The 20,300-nt window shown below is 45.4% G+C and overlaps 1 protein-coding gene across 1 annotated transcript in view; it reads right to left on the bottom strand.

The window, feature by feature from the left end:
- Positions 1 to 20,300, bottom strand: part of MYO5B (myosin VB) — a 148,662-nt gene that overhangs the window by 4,685 nt on the left and 123,677 nt on the right. The window contains exons 28-35 of the mRNA XM_054003809.1: positions 15,308 to 15,547; positions 14,438 to 14,535; positions 7,916 to 7,993; positions 5,499 to 5,697; positions 4,717 to 4,810; positions 3,567 to 3,710; positions 2,308 to 2,459; positions 1,867 to 1,956 (exon numbers count right to left, since the gene is read on the bottom strand). Coding sequence (XP_053859784.1) covers positions 1,867 to 1,956; positions 2,308 to 2,459; positions 3,567 to 3,710; positions 4,717 to 4,810; positions 5,499 to 5,697; positions 7,916 to 7,993; positions 14,438 to 14,535; positions 15,308 to 15,547 — 1,095 coding nt within the window. The remainder of the gene's footprint in view (positions 1 to 1,866; positions 1,957 to 2,307; positions 2,460 to 3,566; positions 3,711 to 4,716; positions 4,811 to 5,498; positions 5,698 to 7,915; positions 7,994 to 14,437; positions 14,536 to 15,307; positions 15,548 to 20,300) is intronic.

Below are 20,300 nucleotides of genomic sequence, written 5' to 3'. Positions count from 1 at the left end.
TACTAGAGGACTACCTTTTCAAGAAAATCATTAAACTACCTGTTTTTCATTTTATCCTTAGCAAGGATCTGCACACTGCAACATATAGGAGTAGAAAATGACATTTCAGTCCCTCTGAAACTACTTTTTTAGCTACATGCTTATCCCTTTGGGCTCCAACTGTTTATGGGGAATAAAATATTTAGAAATAAAGATTCTAGAAAATTGAAAAAAAAATATGACTCCACGTTATGTGCTTTGACAACATTTTAAATTGCTCTGAAATTCATAAATCTCCTGAAATAACTGAATTTGTTGCCTGTCTTTTGCTGATACAGCTGATCTACAGTCCTGCATTTGGCTGCTGTACGCCCTCAGGTCAGGGCTCAGATATTAATACCAGATTTAGTGGCAGAAGCCAATGAGATGTTTTAATTAACACAGATCCTTTAATTGCCTGTTCATTTGGTCTTACTTGGTGTAAAAATGAGAACTTTGAAACTGTTTTTGTTGGTTGCTGACTGGCAAAATGCAAAAATACAACATGTACCAATTTGGAGCTGCTTTCACCATTTCCCCATTTTCCCAATTAATCAAAGAGCAAAATGCTCTTCATGTGACAGGACTGCATGTGGGCTGGGATTTTCTTTTAAACCTTTTCTTAAAAATAGGCCAGATTTAAAACTAAAGACAACAGCATCTTGCAAACTGCTCTGAAGTATTACTCCCATCTATATTTTTCACCAAATTGCCAACAGAATTTGCAAACAGCTGGTTAATTTAACACAGTAAATCATGGGAAAGACTGTGTTTTAACCCAGCTGGTTTTCTGGAGAGGATTTTCTTTAAATGCAGTATTATTATCCAGACAGAAGAGGGCAAACAAGAGCACAACTGCTAGTAAGTATTCTGTAAAATATATTTAATTTAACTTTTTAATTTTAAATCTTTGAAATCCAGTGCTGAGGTTTTACAGACAAACCATTATATTTTGAATTACATGAATAGCTCATTTAATTTTATGATATTTTTTTTCTTACAGTTTGAATGCTCAATATATCTAAATAAATATCTAAAGACTGAAAAAAAAATAACAGTATTTGGGTCTGTTGAAAATTTTAATATGCAGAATACATAGCTATAAGGATGGCAGTGTGCAATGTTCTAGGAGAACGGTGATAATCCCATTCTTTTGGAAGGGATCAGCTTTAATAAGACTTATTCCAAACTATGAAATATTGCTTAATGAAAAGCTGTGGGACAAAATAAAACCAGGAGAACCGCCTTCAAAATGGCCCACCAGAAAGAGCATAGAGAGGCTGGCACAGCTGGGGCTGTTCAGCTGCACAAGAGAAGGCTCCAGGGAGAGCTCAGAGCCCCTGCCAGGGCCTCAAGGGGCTCCAGGAGAGCTGCACAGGGACTGGGGACAAGGCATGCAGGGACAGCACACAGGCAATGGCTTCCCCTGCCAGAGGGCAGGGACAGGTGGGAGATTGGGAACTGGGAATTGCTGGCTGGGAGGGTGGGCAGGCCCTGGCACAGGGTGCCCAGAGCAGCTGTGGCTGTCCCTGCATCCCTGGAAGTGTCCCAGGCCAGGTTGGACAGGGCTTGGAGCATCCTGGGACAGTGGGAGGTGTCCCTGCCCATGGCAGGGGATGGAATGAGATGGGATTTAAGGTCCAGCCCAACCCCCTCTGTGCTTTTAGGAGCTTTTCCAGGAAAAGCTAGCCGTGCTATATCCAGATCATAGCACGGCCGTGCTATACCCAGATTAACCAGGAGGGCGGTCAGAGCGGCCCCATCCCACGGCCAGAGGGAAGCCCCCGGTGCCAGGAGGAGGCAGGACCCTCCCTCGGGGACCCCGCCCGCCCCGGGCCGGGCTCTCACCTCTTCCCCGCTGTACTGCTTCAGGCAGTGCAGCAGGCGGCACGTGTTCGCCAGCCAGAACGATGTCATCTCAAAGTCATCCTGGTGCTTCTGCAGAGACCAAGTGAAAAACACGTGAGATGCCCCCCTACCTTTCAGTAGGGGGGTGATGGCGTCACAAAACCAACCAGTTTTGAGTTTCCCCACCCATAATCAGGCAGCTTTCCCTCTGCAGCTGGGCAATATTAGCTGTTCTTCCCTGTAAACTTTTTTTTTTTTTAACCTCTAATTTCAAACAATTTTACTGCTAAATTCCCAATTCCCCTCACTCTTCTAAAAAGGGAGGCTCTAAGAGCATATTGGCTTGAAAATCACTGTGAGAGCTGAGTGTCACACACTTGGACATGGTTATTACCATCTGACAGCCTCTCAACCCCAAGACAAGAGCAGATGGACACCTGCCTTCAGCACTTTCTTAACACCGTTGATGGTGGAGGTGAGCAAGGAGTGCACCTTCTGGTCGTCATTGATGTAATCTGCATGTCTGATGCACATGTAGAGGATGTAAGCAGGAAGGCAGGGAACAGTAGCAGACACTGCCTGGGGCTTGAGATCTGGAAGATTTGACAGTTTAAAAAATGAAAGATTTCACAAAAAAAAAAAAAAAAAAAGCAAACTTAAATTTCCCCAACTGACAAGTGAAGCAGAGAACACCAGAGCTGGAGTGTAGCCAGGTAAACCCCTCTCCCTTCAGGTCTGGGGAAAATGATATTTTGGCTCTGCAATTTGCATCCCTCTCTGCAGAGTGGACCCAGAGCCAGAGGTTCAGCTGCAGGACAGAGGGACCTGCCCCAGACCCTCAGCACTCAGGCTTGGGAGGGCAGCCCTGACTGCACTGATGTTTGTGATAACTCCCCATTTCTCCTTTTAGATGCACTGTGGAGCCAGAGCTTCTCTACCTTGTAAAACTCTACCCAGCAGCACACAAACCACCTTAGAACAGCTCCCTGAAGTTTTCAGGAATACCTCGCACAATAAATCCTCTCCCTGAATTGATGACACATTAAATCACTCCTTCCCTCAAGATACAGAATCCTAATGGCAGCTGTGGGCATTTGGAGCCTCTAAAGAACAAGCTTGTCTGATTAGGGCAACTTCAGTGCCCACAGAAATGGGCTAGCACTGCTCTGTGAGCACTTTTTGGATCCTCACTAGGCTCTGCTGGGGTTAGAGCTGTAGTGAATACAGCTTGCCAGGGAAGCCTGACTTCTGAAACAGCACTGAGTGAGGGGATGCTGCAGCAACTCCGACCAGCCTGTGCAGTGCAGAAGAGCTCACAAGTTCATTATCTGTTGTCTGTTATTGCCTCATAAACCGAGCTACCTTTGTCCCACTGCTGTGCCAGATCCCAGGGGTCTGTCCTTCTGCCACCCCCTCCCCATCTATCACCTCATATAAAGCTGAGCAAGTTACTGCCTGCTCTAAAAACTGTAGCCTTGCTTTGCATTTCCCATTTTTTGCTATCCCTAAGGGACTGTGTCCAATCTGGTCTATCTGCTTAGTGCAGCACTACTTTACCTAGCCAAACTGCCATCACCACAAACAAGGGATTAATTGAGAAGATCTATTTGTCTTAACCTTAATTTTTTCATCTCAAGTTTACAAACTCTCCCAGGCACAAGAAGGAGCAGCCAGGCAGAGAAGGAGAGCAAGTTCCCCACCTGTAATGAGGTTTCGGATGAGGAGTGGCTCATCTTCTTTGTAATATTCCAGCATGCCCTGAAAATCCTTCTCCTTTCTCTGGACAGCAACCTGCATGTTCCGCTCGTGCGGCCTCCTCTCCACTGGCATCATTGTCTGGGATGCTGTGAAGAAAAAATATTATCAGCACCTGCCTGGCACCTGGATATCAACAACTATTCAGGTCCTCCACTGGCCTTAGTGCAGACACCAAGTCAAAAAGTTATTTCCCAATAATGTCATCAGCTTTGACAGACATATAAAAATATAAACAATCAGGTCCTGGATTACCAGTCCACAGAGTTCTGACTCTGGATGAAAGAAAAAGTGCAAAACTTGAATTCAGAAGAGGGAAAAAATGAAGCCATTTTTTACTTTCCAAGAGACCACAGGCTAGAAGGTAGCAACCCTAGTGAATGATTTTCACAGAGCCAGGCAAAAAGCAGGCAGGCAATGCAAAATCCCCAAGCATGGCATCTTCTGTCTGCCTGCAAAGCTGCAAACCACGGTGGCACACTGCTGAAGTGTAATAAAGCAGAAGAGACTAGCATGCAAATACTGCAGCAAGCAGCATGCAAATCACACTGACAGAGAGCAGCTGGGCGAGCCATGGAAACCCTCCAGTTATTCAGCTTAATTTCACTTAATGCCTGGTTTCCAGAAATTAACTCATAAGAATGGGGCTCTCTGATTAATCACGGCTTCTCCAGAGAACAGGAAGTGCTTTCCATACAACACAGATTCCACATTTAAGGTGCTTTCTCACTAAGCAGAATATACACACACATTTTGATACTAAAGGTTTATAATCCTCCCTTCAGAACTGACAGATCAGAACATTTTCCTGCTGGCTGCTGGGCTCCTTTCTGTACCTCTGCCTGGGTCACTGCATTGACTGCAATGACAGCAGAAAAGTTTCCTTAAATATCCTCCAAACCGTGGTACAGGGTCAGTGTCAGCTCAGTGCCTGCTGCTTTCAGTGACACAACAAGTAAAATCTTACTTTTATAGAAAGAAAAAGATAAAAAAAAAATCTAAAAAAACCCAAACCCTGCAGCTCTCCAAGACTGGCCAAAGAAGTAAAACCCAAGTGAGTTCCCCCGACCCAGTATCTCCCAATGCACAAGTCACCTTCAAAATCTTGGACCTTCTTCATGTAAATCTTCAGCTGCTTCTTCAGCTTCCTTTCATTCTTTTCCAACTTTTCCAGCAATTCTTTAAGATCCTGAAAGACAGAAGATACATTTAAAAGAACTCCCAACATTAAACCCAAGAACAACTCATTTGGGGTGAGTTAGAGCCTGGAGTCTGGTCTGTGCATCACCAAGGCATGGTGTGAGCATCTCAGTGGAAGAGGAGCACCACCCACAGCATTTAATCCTGGCTGTTAATCACATTTAAACAGTTTTATTTAGATACTGGAGTTGTTGAAAAAAGGCAAAAACTCGGGAGGTGCCAACATTCCCTCCAGATTTTGCACACAGATACAGAAGGGGAGAAGGGGAAGATTTATGATCATCCAGGCCAACTTTTTGGAGTTGCCTTTCCACACTTCCAATAAAAGCAAGTAAGATGAAAGACCTGTGCTGCCTCTGTGCCTAACAGAGCAGAAGGGCCCCAGTGATCTGATTTGGAAGGCAGTGCCACAAAGTAGACAGGCTTTAAAAAGCATTTTTTAAAAAATTAAAAATAAAGCATCTGTGTAGTCACAAAAAGTCATACAGCCATGGAACATCAGCTCAAGGCCAAGTGCCAACACTCCCAAATGCATCAGTGGAAGATGCTGATGGATTCTGCAGAGTGTAGGAGGGGTGAAAGAGATCCTAGTGCCCTTCCCTCCATATTATGCTTCATATCTCTTTCTCTCTAACAATTTTTTGCCCTCTTTCTGTGTTCTCAGCACAGCCTCTTACCAGGTTTTCATTGGTCAGACGTGTAATTTCTTGCTGAAGTCCAAACTCCACCTGGACTTCTGGAGAGAGCTGCAGAGTCTGCAGGAATGCCTGCTGCTGCTTCTCCAGCTCCTCTTGCATTAAATCCACCTGGTTTTTCAGAGCTTCCATCTCCTCCTCATGCTCCCTTCTCTGGTCCTGGAGCTGTGCTTCCAGCAACCTGAGAACAGGACCACACTGATCAGTCTGTGATGTCAGCATGACAGTAGTAACCACCATTTGAGTTTAGATCCTTCAAAATCAGCCAACTTGGGAGATATTGTGTCGACCTCCCTATAAAACTGACGAACAAGAAGCTATTATTGCCACATCAGTCTGTCATTTGCTATACTGCAAATGAAATACTTTTGAAATTAAGAGATGAAATCAAATGCTGGGATTTTTAAAAAATAAATCCCAAAGCACCCTTTTTTATTTAACTGCATCAAACATCCAGGTTCCTTTACTTGCAAAGGGCAAATACATGGCAAGAAAGCAACACAGATCAACACCTGCAGGTTTTGTTTTCAAAAGCTCAGCTTGAAGGACATTTGTTCCTGTGCTCCTTTCCTGTCAAACATAAATTCTCACTCTTCAAAACTGCCATTTGCTAAGCCAGAATTCCTTTTTAAATCCAGTGGAAAAGTGAGTCATCACTGAGATGTTAACTGCAGACACCTGTGCTGATGGTGATGGTGACAAACCTGGCAGGTGACATGGTAGCTGATTTTAAGTGTCCCCTACCCTCTGCTACATGGAAATCTCCCTTCAGCCCACCAGCTCTTGCCAGAAGAGTGAAGTGACTCCAGAAGGTATGAGGACTCTGAGAGAGGGCCACCAAGCCAGAAACTACAAAGTGTAGTCCCAGATTATACACGACAACGGTAGCGAAGAGAAGGAATGACCCAAGGGGACTACAAAGCCCCCGCCCCTGCTGCAGCCCATGGATGTGCCTGGTCAGAGCTATGGGTCACCTCACACCCAGCTCAGGGCCTTCTGACACCGGATGCAAACAGCAATCCTCAAAGATGAGGAGGATTCTGCTGTTGACAGCTCCACACTGACCCAGGACGTGCACAGACACAGAGCCACAACTCGCTCTGGTCCACTGGGAAATTGATTGTGATCCACTCCTGTCAACTGTTTTCCTACAGGAACAACTATGCATGGATTTTGTTGTTGTTGTTGTTTCGGCATTTTTCCGTAATAAATTTTTAAAAGAGTGCATGCTTTCAGGGAAGATTCCTGGATGAAAAGTACTAATCGTCCCCAGGTTGTTTTGTGTGGTTGTTGTTTTTGTTGCCTTTGGAAAATTTAACAACACAGTCTCTACTCCCATATCCCAGCACAAGACAGAAAAGCATGTTTTCCACCTATAGAAACATGAGCAATAATGCAGTCAGCCTCATAATCCTGTCAGGAGTTATATTCTTAATAGGCTTGGAAAATACAGACCCACCATGAAATAAGTATTAAGTACTTAATTTTAATTTTATTTCTTCATACTGGGATTAGTTGGGATTCAGTCCGGATAATCCGTGAGACACCCTCAGAAGAACATGCTCCTTCTGTGAACCTGGGTTCCTACTTTGTTTGGAAAAACACATGAAATAATCTCTGTTATTTCTTCCTGCTACTGTCTGGTTTCACTCTGATACCTCTAGATGTGACCACTTTAGACTACTCTTTACAAAATACTTAAATTTTTTATCTCTTTAATGTCCTTAAAACTTTAATAAAATCATATATATTGGAGCCCCATAACCACCAAGCACAGGGGTAATTCAGGACAAGAATCCAGGAGGGATATTTGCCCAGCAGAGCAGGACCTGGGAAGGACTGTGGAATGATGGCACCCTGTGTCCACCACGTGCCTTTCTCACCCACAGACAACACATGAATGGGAGCACAAAATCCCCAGGATCATGCAAAGGTGACAGCTCTGGGACACAAGCACGGACCCTCCCCTTCCAACAGGTCAAGGATTGGGAGAAAACACTTCTGAGAAGTGCCATGTTTCAGTGCAATTTGGGAGGAAAAAAAAGATAAAATGGGAGGGTTTTTTTGTCTTCTTGGAGATCCCAGCTTCCCAACGCCTTCATCACCCAATTTTTCATTGCTGTCACATAATCCTTACTGGATCACAGCTCAGGCATTAAGTGACAACAGCCACCACCAGCAACAGCCAGCTGGAACCATGAGTCCTCTGAAAACTACAGGAGGATCTCAATTCCTACCTCAATTACCTTTGGGAATCCTACCTCCAGCTGCTCCCAGACAGGACAGTGGGCCCTGTCCAGGACCACATGGCAACAGCAGAGCAAGAGAAAGAAACAAGAGGGCAAGGGAAAGGGAGGAGAAGGGAGAAGCAGCACTGGGAGAAACAGAAAGTGTTTGACCTGGCAACTTGCTTTAAACCTTGATAAGCCAAGCCGAGCTCTCCATCTTCATTGAGATAGCCCCAGTCCTCAGTCTTGCTAGAAATAAAGGACAGAAAAAGGAAACAAGAGGACAGAGAAAGACAAAAGGTCAATTGAAAGAGAAGGGGAAAAGGTACAGAACCCTTATTTATTTCATTCAACATTATTTTTTTTAGAGCACACTTTCATTGCATTGCATTTCTTTTTCCACCACAGGGAAGGAGAGCCCTGGCCTGGTTGTGCCCTGTATGACATTTTAAAAACAAGTTTCTCAATCTCTTTCCCACTGCAGCAACAGCCACTGGTCTAAAATAAATTCTACTCCTACTTCAGCCAAGGGTTTCCTCAGCATTTAACTCAAACACATCAGTCTTTCCTCAGAGCAACCTTTGGTCCAAACACCACATGCATCCACACAAGATCAATCTCCTCTGTATACATCCAGGCAGAATAATGGCCAGGAAAGTCTCATCTCACTTTAATACTTTTAGCAGTTGGCTTTTTTAGTCTCCAATCTGCTGATTGTTTGGGGTTTTTTTTCCCAAGTTATATGAGGCAAGAAGCTGATTTATCTTCTTTAATGAGGGGCTGGACACACAACAAATTAGTGAGGTAAGCTGGTCAACTTGACCAGAAACACTTATTACAGCAAGATTTTACATGGCTTTGATGTCAGTTAGAAAAAAGTGTTTGTTTTAAGCAATAACAATTTAAAACGTAAGCAAGGAAACCATCAAACTTAATATATCATTATATTAAAAAAAAAAAAAAAAAAAAAAAACAAAAACAAAACACAAAAAGAAGAAATCCAAATACACATTTTGAAAAGAGCTGTAGCAGATGCCATTCCCTGGCACGGGAATCTCTGCATATTCCAGTGGCAAGGCACAACACACAAACATTCGTGAGCAAATTTTCACACGAGGAAAGCAGTGAGAAATGTGGTGTTGCAGCACCACCTTGAAGGGGCTCTGGAGGTGCCTCACCACCACAGACAGCTCGTGCATCCCTCCCATGCCAGTGCTCGAGCACAGCACTTCTCAAAGCCAGCAAACATTTCAGGCACTGACACTTGCAAAGTTCATCTGTTAGAGCCACACGTATGAATTTAAATTAAAACCTTGTTGCTATCCCATAAGTAGCAGGTTTCCAAAAGGGTCTGCAGGCTGACAGATACAGGGAGGTTTATTGGTCTCATTTGCATGAATTTGTTAGTAAAGTCTTATTTTTTTGTTTATGTAATCTTAGCAGGACATGTCCTCAGGTATTGAAAACCAAAGGAAAAAGCAGGAAGGGTCCCCACTATTTATTGCACATCAGAAACCTGTGAAATCTCATATGATGAGCAGCATTTTTAAGAGATAGCCTCTTTGGAAAAATAGCTTTCTTTCCACTTTTAATCATAGGCATTGAGGTAAACAAGGAGAGCAGCTCAAGAAAGTGCCATTATAAGATAAATATGTAAAAATGCTGATTTAAGGTAAACCTGCACTGGGAAATAAGCATTCAGTCCATGTCTATCAACACAGCACAGAATGAGAAATCACTGCACTCCCCTTTCTCCCAGAAGGTCATGTTGACCAAGATGGAAAAAGGGGTCCTTTCAACATAATTAGAGTAATTGGTATCTGAAGCATAATTTCCTAAAATAATTGGTCACTCCTATTCTCAGATAAGGCTGGAGAGGAGTTGAAAGGGCTGATTCACAAAACTGTGGTTCCCCTTTATCCAGATCTTGGAGGCAGAGGTCTGGGGAGCAGCTGGGACCTGCAGTCAGCAAACTGTCCTCATCAAACCCAAAAAAATCCTGCCCAAACACCTCCCTGCCCTTTGAAAGTAGCTTAAAGGAGGTGTATGTACCCCAAACCCAGAGATGTTAATTTCAGCATCTTCAGTAAATTATCCTCTCTTCATAAAGAAGGGGCATTTCACTTTCAGACACAGATTTACCTCTTTGTTTTGGGTAAAAGGAAAAATACTGTGCATCACAGACTAGATCTATGTCAGAGTGGGAAGGTACCCACTGGAGAGTGGGAGGCAGAGATGTGATACCATCTCCACATGATGGTTTTGCCCAGCTGAAAAAGCATCCCTCGTGTGAAGCCAGCATCAGCTCTTCACTTTGCACAGCCGCTGCAGGTGGGACTTGCCCAACAGCAACAACAACAACAACAAAACAAAACAAAACAAAAAAAAAAACAAACAAAAAAAAATCCAAGTACTCTACAGAAATATCTTGGAAGCTATCATGGCAACTCATTTCAAAGACACAGCCTGATTTACTTTGAGCTGCCAGGTTATTATCTCTTAACACCATCAGCTGGTCTCTCACTGGCTCTGCGTTTCCACCAAGATCCAACAGGCTTGAGAGAATGATCCCAAGAACTGAAACAGGGAACAAAAAGCCTACTTAGCTTTAATTCAGTTATTGTAGGAGAAAAATGAGGTAGGAACTAACTTGATTTTCCTCTTAGCAGCTGAAATTCAGCAGATTTTTTTTTTTTTTTAAAGAAAGAAAAAAGCTGTGCTTAATGCATTTATAAAGAAAGGGCTGACTTCAGTTCAAACTTGCCCTTGACATGGAATCAAAGGGCTTTCCTCTGGAAGCTTTGTGGAGAGAGAACTGCTAGATGGGCAGGGTTAGCAGCACCTGGCAGAGTTCTTCCTGTTTTCCTCCTGCTGTATTTAGAAGTGCTGCATTACGTAGACATGGAGCAAATAAAAGGCTGATCTCCTACTGAAATACAGCCATGCTCTGACCTCAGCCTAAATAACTAAGAGATGATGGCTTGGAGCTAGGAGCACCTCCTGGGTGGAGCAAGGTTTTACACATCCATAAGCCTTGGCTGGTGAGGAACCTCCAGCTGGTCAAAAAGCACCTCAGACTGGGGGGCAAAGAGCAGCTGACACCCCTGAAGGATTGGGCCATCCAGAGGGACATGGACAAGCCCAAGCAGTGGCCCAAAAGAACCTCATGAGGTTTAACAAGGCCAAGTGCTGGAGCTGCACCTGGGCCAGGGCAGCCCCCGGGATCCACCCAGGCTGGGGATGAACAGAGGGAGCAGCCCCGGGAGAAGGAGCTGGGGGTGCTGTGGGTGAGAGCTGGACCTGCCCCAGCCTGAGCCCCCCTGCCCGGGGCTGAGCCCCCAGCGTGGGCAGCAGGGCAGGGGGGATTCTGCCCCTCTGCCCCTGTGCTCAGCTGAGAGCCCACCTGCAGAGCTGCCCCAGCCCTGGCTCCAACAGCACAAGGACATGGAGCTGCTGGAGCCAGCCCAGAGGAGGCCCCGGAGCTGCTGCCAGGGCTGGAGCCCCTCTGCTCTGGAGCCAGCCTGGCACAGCTGGGGCTGTTCAGATGCACAAGAGAAGGCTCCAGGGAGAGCTCAGAGCCCCTGCCAGGGCCTCAAGGGGCTCCAGGAGAGCTGCACAGGGACTGGGGACAAGGCATGCAGGGACAGCACACAGGCAATGGCTTCCCCTGCCAGAGGGCAGGGACAGGTGGGATATTGGGAACTGGGAATTGCTGGCTGGGAGGGTGGGCAGGCCCTGGCACAGGGTGCCCAGAGCAGCTGTGGCTGCCCCTGGATCCCTGGCAGTGTCCAAGGCCAGGCTGGATGGGGCTTGGAGCAGCCTGGGACAGTGGGAGGGGTCCCTGCCCATGGCAGAGGTGGGACTGGATGAGCTTTAAGGTCCCTTCCAACTCAAACCACTCTGTGAAAGAGAAATGGGAGTGCTTTTTGCAGAGGAGGTGAGAGAAGAAGTGGCTCTTGCTTATAAATCGCACTTCAGAACCGCAACCCCACCAGAAAAGCTTCCCATTAAAACTTGTATTGATCAAAATTAGAAAGGGAAAGCATTTCTTTCTCATGCTGATGCCCTTGTGTATAGATCTGTGTAAGTACAAATGCAAATTTTTGCTGGGGGAGGGAATGTTAATTTATGTCTGCAAACACAATAATCCAGGGTCCCCAAGCATTTGTCTTCATCCATTTTATTGCCATCAACACCAGCCTACAGCTTATAAACCAACCCAATAAACAGACAACTGCACAGGGAACCTTGTAATGGGGAGGTTGGTGGTGCTTAATGAGCCACAGGATAAATCACTGCAGAAAAGCAGGGTGAGAGCATATAGAGCTACTGCTGCTGTATTTCAGGAGCCAAGCTCCAGTCAAGCTTCACATGAGAAGTAGATGAGACAATAATGAACTAACCCTGGAGACTGCAGATTTCCCCTCCCAAAACTTAAGAGACCAAAAACCACCAAGGCCACATCACATGAACTTCTTAAAATTGCAGCTCACCCGTGCAATTGCAAGGAAAGAGATTTGTACTCCTGTGGAAAATTAGATCCTGGAAACTTATAGGCCCTGGAGGGATTTAAAATCCATGTGGATGTGGCACATGGTTTAGTGCCGGCCTTTGCAGTGCTGGGGGAAGAGCTGAACCTCAAGACACCTTTTTGAACCTAAATGATTCTACGATTCAGTTCTTTCTGCAGAAGTCAAGCGTGTAAACCAGAATGTCAGGAGGAGGACTGGAGCCTCCTGGCAGGCTGCAGAAGGCAATGTGCACCAGTATGGCCAGATACCAACTTATACTGGGGATCAGTGACACCCCCGGGTCAGACACATTTCCTGTAACCCTTATTTTGTCTCCTTCACCACCCCCTGAGCCCAAACTAACCTTCCCTACATATGCACGCTGAAAAATTTAGGGAGTTATTAAAGCTGTGCCCAACAATGGCATTTCACATCTCATATGAGCAACCACGGCTCCAGGAGAATGTTGGAGAGCAGGAAAAAGAAGGGAAGAAGAGAAAACTCAGAGAATTCATTAAGTGACCAAAATCCACTCCTTGCTGCAGGAAACATACTGAGCTCCACTGATTTACTGACAAGAATGTGATGTGCACATTAATCTCATCACCTCTGCTGCAGGAGGGGCAGAAATTTCATTAGCAAGTTCACTTCAGGAAAGCAAATATTCAACAGCGAATTGGAAAAAAGCCACGAAGGCTAGTCCTGATCTAGCCAGACACGATGCCCAGGTGAGAAACCAATGTCACAAGAGTCCTGGACCCCAACAATCCCACTGCTCCAGGCCTCCAGACCTGAGGAAAGCTGGCAGAACCGCCTAGGCAGACCCTGAGTCCAGCCATCAGGGTTTTGAGCTCCACTTAAATGGGCCTTTCCTCATATTCATACAGGTGTGAATAAAATCCTTATTAAGTCAGATCCCAGCCTGGAATGTTAACAACCTTCTGCAACCACTTTACAAAGTAGCAAACCATATTGTATTATTAAAAGCCATTAATCCACAATGGCTGGGTCTTCTTCCTTGCTGAATGGAAATTATATAGGGGGAAAAAAAGCTTCAAACATCTGTATTTGTCAAGAGAAAAAAAAGATAAACATTCAATTTCCTTGAAGTAAAATAAACATTTACTTTTCATAATATCTTGCTGTTTAATCCATATAATTTTTTCTTCTTGCAAGGTATTGCTTTATTATTTTATATCCTCCTGGGCAGCTGCAAGGACTGATTTAATGCTTGGCAATATCAGCCCACTGTCAGGACAGACAAATGTTCAAAGTATTAATCCTCATTGAGGTAAACTGGCAATAAAACAGTTGTTCCTGACACTCAGTTTGGGTGCAAGAAAATCAATAATGAGAGTTGTTTCCAGGGAATACAGCATGTTTGTTAGCTCAGTTAACCACGACAGGCTTTTGCCTCTGGAAAAACCAGAAGGGAACTGTGGCACCTTCCCAACATGGTATGAGATACTCGAGGAACAACTGAGGGAGCTGGGGGTGTTCAGCTGGGAGAAAAGGAGGCTCAGAGGTGACCTTATCACTCTCTACAGCTCCCTGAAAGGTGGCTGTGCTCAGGTGGGGTTGGGCTCTTTCTCCAGGCAGCACTGACAGAACCAGAGCTTAGAGTCTCAAGCTGCACCAGGGGAAATATAGGTTGCATGATAGGAAAACGTTTTTTACAGAAAGAGTGATAAAGTTCTGGAATGGTCCACCTGGGGAGGTGGTGGAGTCCCCATCCCTGGATGTGTTTAACAAAGCCTGGATGTGGCACTGGGTGCCAGGGTTTAGTTGAGGGGTTGGGGCTTTCAATGATCTTGAAAGTCTCTTCCAACCCGGTCATCCTGTGATGAATTCTGTGAAATAAATACAAATACAATCCCAAATCTTAGTCTTGCTGCTATTTCCATACTGGAAGCAAAGTCAAAACCCGGTTTTGCTCACTTCCATGTTTGCTTTTCCACCTGCTCAGTACCTGACTGGAACTAGATCACCTTAAAGGTCTCTTTCAACCCAAACCATTCTGGGACTCTGCAATTCCGTAAGATGAGTGTCCTTGGTTTCACCTTTATGGCCCACCCATCACACAATCCAGAGGCTGGTAGGCCTCTAGAACTCATTGATTTTGGTGTGGATCTCTCTCTCACACGGCGTTCCCCAGAGCTGGAGGGGTCTGTGCCACACTTACCGGTTGGTCTCGCACATGCCCTGGTAGGCTTCGATCGCGTCCTCCTGGTCAACGTGCCGGTCACTGTTGGGCCAGCTGGCACTGGGGGAGATGCTCTCCTAAATTTAACGTGCAAAACAGCAATGTGACTTCCTGCTTTAAACCTCTGCCCAGACCTATGAGCTCCTGACACCAAATAACTCCCAATTATCCTAATAAAAGCATCCCTGGGGCATCCACCACACTACTGAGTTTCTATGAATCCACACACATGCAGCAGGAGAGATAAGAGATGGAAAAAAGATGCATTGAACTTGGGAAGAAAATAAGCAGGGTGCTTGGTTTGGTCTGAAATACAAAACACACGAAAATCTTGAGGAATGGTAAGACAGCAAATCAATAAAGATTGAGTTTCTGGAAAATGTGCCCTTCCATCAGAATGTGCTCTAAACACAAATCCCATTACAGCTGTTTGAGAGGCAGGCTCCCTTCTTGCCTGCATGTCAGAAGAAACACATTACAGCTGCACCAGCCCTAACTGAGCAGAATCTGGTCTAGAAATTCTTTTCCCTCACCCCATTTCCTTGCAGAAAAATATTATTGCTGCAAAACATCACCAGGAACATGCTGAACCACACACATTGGTGCACGGGTGGTGTGGGCTGGCTTACCCTCATCAGGTATGGTGGCACAGATAGTCCCGGGCTGTCTGAAATGCCAGGACTACATCATCTCATCCCCAGGCAGGACATCCTCAACCCTCCACGACCCTCCATAACCTCCCTGTGCCATCCTGCCCACCAGAGCAGCAATGGCATTGCTCAGACAGCCAGTGAATCTCCACCAACAGAGGGGAAGAAGGAAAAGAAAATCCATTACCCTCTCCTTTACCATGTTTTTCCCCATCTCTTTCTGCTGGGCTGCCTTCATGATCTGCGACCTGAGGATGAGCACCTCCTCCTTGCGCACCTCCAGCTCCTCGTTGGCCGATTTCAGCTGGTTCAGAAGGAGGTTGTAGCCGTCCTGCACGTCGTTGGAGGAGTTGTTCTGCGTGGCGTGGTCTGCGATGGCCTTCCTCAGCTCATTGAGCTCATTTTTCAGCTTCTTGTTCTCCGACTCCAGCTCTTGCCTCTGGAAAACACCGAGCCATTAAGCAGTTTAGATAAACTGTCCTGTGGTGCCTCATCCTGTTCTGAGGTGGCTCTAGGCTGACTCAATTACCGATGGTTACAGATCGATGCAAGCCAGGATCTGGGTTCTGCTGCCAGCCCAGCCATCTGTGGTTCAGGGAAGGTTTTTGCTTTAGTCAGCAGCCTGTTGCTATTTAACAACAACACTACAGGGTGACACAGGGTATTTTTTTTATTTATTGACACTATTTCTAAACAAAAAAGCAGGCTGTTAAAGAAACTAAGCACATTTTTTTCTCCTCCACCTCTTTTCCTTCTGAATCAATAAATCACACAACCCCCACAACACTCAGCTCACCTTTCATATTCATTAGATAAGCTGGAAGATGATGATTTGCACAAACCATCATCATGGCAGGCATCCCTTAGGTGAGCTACAGGTCTGTGAATTCCCTCTTATTTTCTCATGCACTTTTTTAATTCCCCCACCCCAGAGCAGTGTTTATAGCTGGAGGATTTCCTCACCCTGATGTTTCCTCAGGCACTGGCGTTTGACAGGCAGGGCCAACACTGTGCTAGTGTGATGCCAACTGATTCTCCTGAATAACAACATCTTACTTGATAACTGAAGGGCTTATTTACTTTTTCCTTATTTACTTTTTCATGGCAGCAGAAGACAGAAGAATAGAGCTCTGGCAGCTAAGACAGCCTTTATTTCAGTCTGTCACCACAAAGCTTTGTTTGCAGGTGGTAGCATAACATTTGGCAGCTTCTTGCCACCACCCAACACCCAGCTGGAGAATCCCTGCTGGGTCAAGAGCAGCTTTGCTCCTGCACATGGGTGCAATCACAGAATCATGGAATGGTTTGGTTTGGAAGGGACCTTAAAGCTCATCCTGTTCCACCCCCTGCCATGGAAGGGACACCTTCCACTAGCCCAGATGGCTCCAAGCCTCGTCCAACCTGGCCTTGGACACTTCCAGGGATCCATGCTTTTCTGGGAAACATGCACCAGAGCCTCACCACCCTCACAGCCAAGAACTTCTTCCCAATATCCCATCTGAATCTACCCTCTTCAAGCTTAAAACCATCAGTCCTTGCTGTGGGTCACAGACTGGCTGTGAGCCGGACTCCTTGGAGTCCTGTTCACAACAGCCCACCTCCCTTTGCATGATCCTCCACCTCTGGCTGCTGCATGGTGCCACCCAGGAGTGCTCCCTCCCGTCCCCACGCCCCCAGACTTCTCAGGCAATGCCAAACCCCGACAGGACCCTTGTCCAACACGGCACAGACCAACAGCCCTGCATGTGAGCTGACAAAGTCTGCTGTCTGATGAGGGGTCAGCTCTTTCCTAGGGACCAACCCCCATCCATGTGGATTCTCCAGAGTCGCAAGATCATTCCCCACTGTCACCCACGTGCTTCATCTCCCTGCTGCTTACTGACCCTTTCCACAGCTTCCTTTCACAACCCCTCCTATCTCTGGGATATCTGCTTCATTATCAGCTTGGGCTGAGTCAAGCTAATGAATCCAAAAATGGCTGGGGGGGATGGGGGCAATTTATACAATTTACACAGTGCGTAGCTAGCACAGCTGTGTAAATCCCATTTCCATAGGAAACGGGTGTTGTAATTATAAATCTTTACAAATTATAAATAGCACGGCCTATCACAGCAGAGGTGTGAGCAGAATAGCTGATCTGGCATCTGGGCAGCACGCTCCTAGCTGAACAGACAACATCAGTAATGGGGCATATTCAGGTACTTTACACCATCTGTCATGAAAAAAAAAACAAAAGGATAAGAAATGCCCTAGATCCATCAATTCCTCCACGTTAACCATGTATATGAGACATGGGCTTTTCTGTAACTGGTGCTTAAAGCAGGAGTTGGAAGTGTGTGCATGGTGGGAATTGCTACCAAACTGCTACGTGGAGAAGCATCACTCCTCACTGATGGTGAAAGCAGTTACTTGCTTTTCTACTAAAATAACTCTTCTGTGGGTTTTGTTATCTGCTGGGTAAGGCCTCTGCTTTCCTTTTTCTTAACCTTCATCCTCCTCCTCTTTGTGTCCCTTTCTCCCTCTCTTTTTTGTAATGGGTCAGCCGCACTGCTAACTCCAAGGACTGGTCATTTCAAGCTTTGCTCTGGTTAGAAACAAAGCCAGGAAAGAAAGCAATTACCAATAACCCTGCTCCAAGAGTCCCTATTGTACACTCCTTTCAAAGTTTACATTTAAATTTAGTCCCTATGCCTTTCTTTGTGGATTTTATGGAGCAGTGTTAAAGCACCTTCTGAACCCAGCCCATACACCCTTTTTGCATCACCACTTCCATGAAGATCCACTTGATCTTCATGGAAGGTCAGAAGCTAAAATGAAATGCTATGGATGTGGAAAGAGATTTCTACTGGCAAAGTGAAAAATGCTCTTCAGCTTAGTCCAGTCACGCTGATTTATTTGACAAATATCTGACAAATAAATTTAACCAAAAAATTTTACAGTCAGAATGCACTGAACTTGAACTCACACTTGTCCCAACATATGCAGTGTTAAAGAGCTCTGACAGGGGTACCCAAGCACTATTGGTGATGGAAATAGCTTCACTCTTTAGCAAAGGGCCTACAGAGTAGTGCTGGGCGAAGTGTGAGCCTGCCTAAGTCACAGGTTAGCACTGCCATGCCAGGATTTTGCCCCCTCTCTTCTTTTCTGGTGCTCTACAGGAAAAGAAAATTAAATCCTCCATGCAGCTCATTTTATGATGAGCTGCCAATTTTAAGCTATGCATCGAGTGAGAAACTGAATTATGCATCATGCTCCTGCTTGGAATCCTGGAGTGAGTTATGAAGGACCTTTAAAGGCCATCTAGCCCAGCTGTAGAGACAACTTCCACTAGAAAAGGTTACTCAGAAACACGGAGTCAGAGCAAGGGCTCCTTGGTGCTTTCGTTCTCACTGCCACTTTCCCAGCTTGAAAAAACAAGGAAAACACATTTTTTCACTGGCATGTCTGAGGGACCTATCTCCCTGTTTTGCATTCCTGGATAATGATTAGCCAAACATCTGGCTGGGTGTATTTTGGGACAGCATCTTCTGAGAAATGTATTTCTCCATTACAAAGGACTGGCAACTTCTGCCTGTTAATTTATCAGTGTTAGCTCAAGTTTCACATGTTTCAGTCTTACAAAACTAAAAAACCAGATGAGTCTCTCTAACAGAGCAGTGTGCCTCACTCACTTCCCTCCATCAGAATCTGCATCAAGAACAGGCTCCCCCGCAGATGCTAAATCCAAAGGCAAATCCCTGCCACCATGGGTGTCATGACAGTAATAATTACACCAAGACACCAAGCTGGAGGACAGCAGACCATGTGCTGTTTACAGAAACCAAACCTGCACAGCCATCCAGTAACACCCACATCTTGTATTGTCCTGCTTGAGGGGCTGTGAGTGCCAAAAACGTCTGAAATGGGACATAAAAGTATGGAATCTTACTTAAAAATAGTAAGGAAGTAGTTTGTAAGTTAAGAAACCTTAAAGCTCATCTTGTCCAAACTGAAAGAGAGAAGGTTTAGTTAGTGATACTTATCTCTTCAAGCCAGGTCTCATAAGCTCTGAGATAAAAGTATCACACTTGAGATAGCTCAGCTACCTCAGATGGCATAAAATTAGTAGGATGGGCTTCTGACAGAGTGTTGGAAACAGAAAAAGTTTTAATAAAAGACAAAATAACAAAGCTCTTTACAGAGAAAAACCAAGCCAGGGCAAGAGGTTCTTGCTCCTGCTAAAACACTTCACAAAAGCGATTTACTTCTTTTGTTCTCTTCTTTTTCTAGTGAATTACCTAGGGTGGGACCTTTTGGCTCCTGTCCAATTGGCTATCCTTAAGTTGAGGTGAAGTCCCCAAAGTCCTATGAGGTGTCTTTTAACCAGATTGAGGAGAGAAACTTCTGGGCTTTTGTCCTTTTTAAGGAGACAAAGGATAATTTGGTCACTCCATCAACAGGAGGCACATCCCTACAGTTTAGATCAGAAAGGAGGAATAAAATTCCTGGCTGTGAGGGTGAGCAGGCCCTGCCTGGCACAGGATGCCCAGAGCAGCTGTGGCTGCCCCTGGATCCCTGGGAGTGTCCAAGGCCAGGAGGGAGCAGCCTGGGTCTGGGGGAAGATGTCCCTGTCCATGGCTGACTAACTGGCACTTCACAAGCCATTCAAGAGCATCCACAGAAAGACTGTTCTGTGTGTGAGCTTTTAGACTATTTCCCTGAAATAAAGTCTTTTTAAGCTCGTCAAAATGAAAAACCAACATATTCACAAGAAACTCTTAAAGGAGCCAGAGATAGTACAAATATCTGAAATATAAATTAGCAGGAGAAGAAGAGAGAAGAGAAGAGAAGAGAAGAGAAGAGAAGAGAAGAGAAGAGAAGAGAAGAGAAGAGAAGAGAAGAGAAGGAAGAGAAGAGAAGAGAAGAGAAGAGAGAGAAGAGAAGAGAAGAGAAGAGAAGAGAGAAGAGAAGAGAAGAGAGAGAAGAGAAGAAGAGAAGAGAAGAGAAGAGAGAGAAGAGAAGAGAAGAGAAGAGAAGAGAAGAGAAGAGAAGAGAAGAGAAGAGAAGAATAGCGTTTATCATAGCCATGGAAGCAGCTGCCAAGGGGGAAGGAGGGAAAAGAAGCCCTCAAAATCAGCAGTAAGTCACTCTTGGATTGCAGACAGAGACTTCAGGCTGTGTCCTATGTTCAGATGTAGGGAGAACAGCAGGGA

This window comes from Vidua macroura, chromosome Z, assembly GCF_024509145.1.
Source record: "Vidua macroura isolate BioBank_ID:100142 chromosome Z, ASM2450914v1, whole genome shotgun sequence".
NCBI lineage: Eukaryota > Metazoa > Chordata > Aves > Passeriformes > Viduidae > Vidua > Vidua macroura.
The sequence above is the reverse complement of the archived record's forward strand: the minus strand, read 5'-3'. Positions and strand labels throughout refer to the sequence as shown.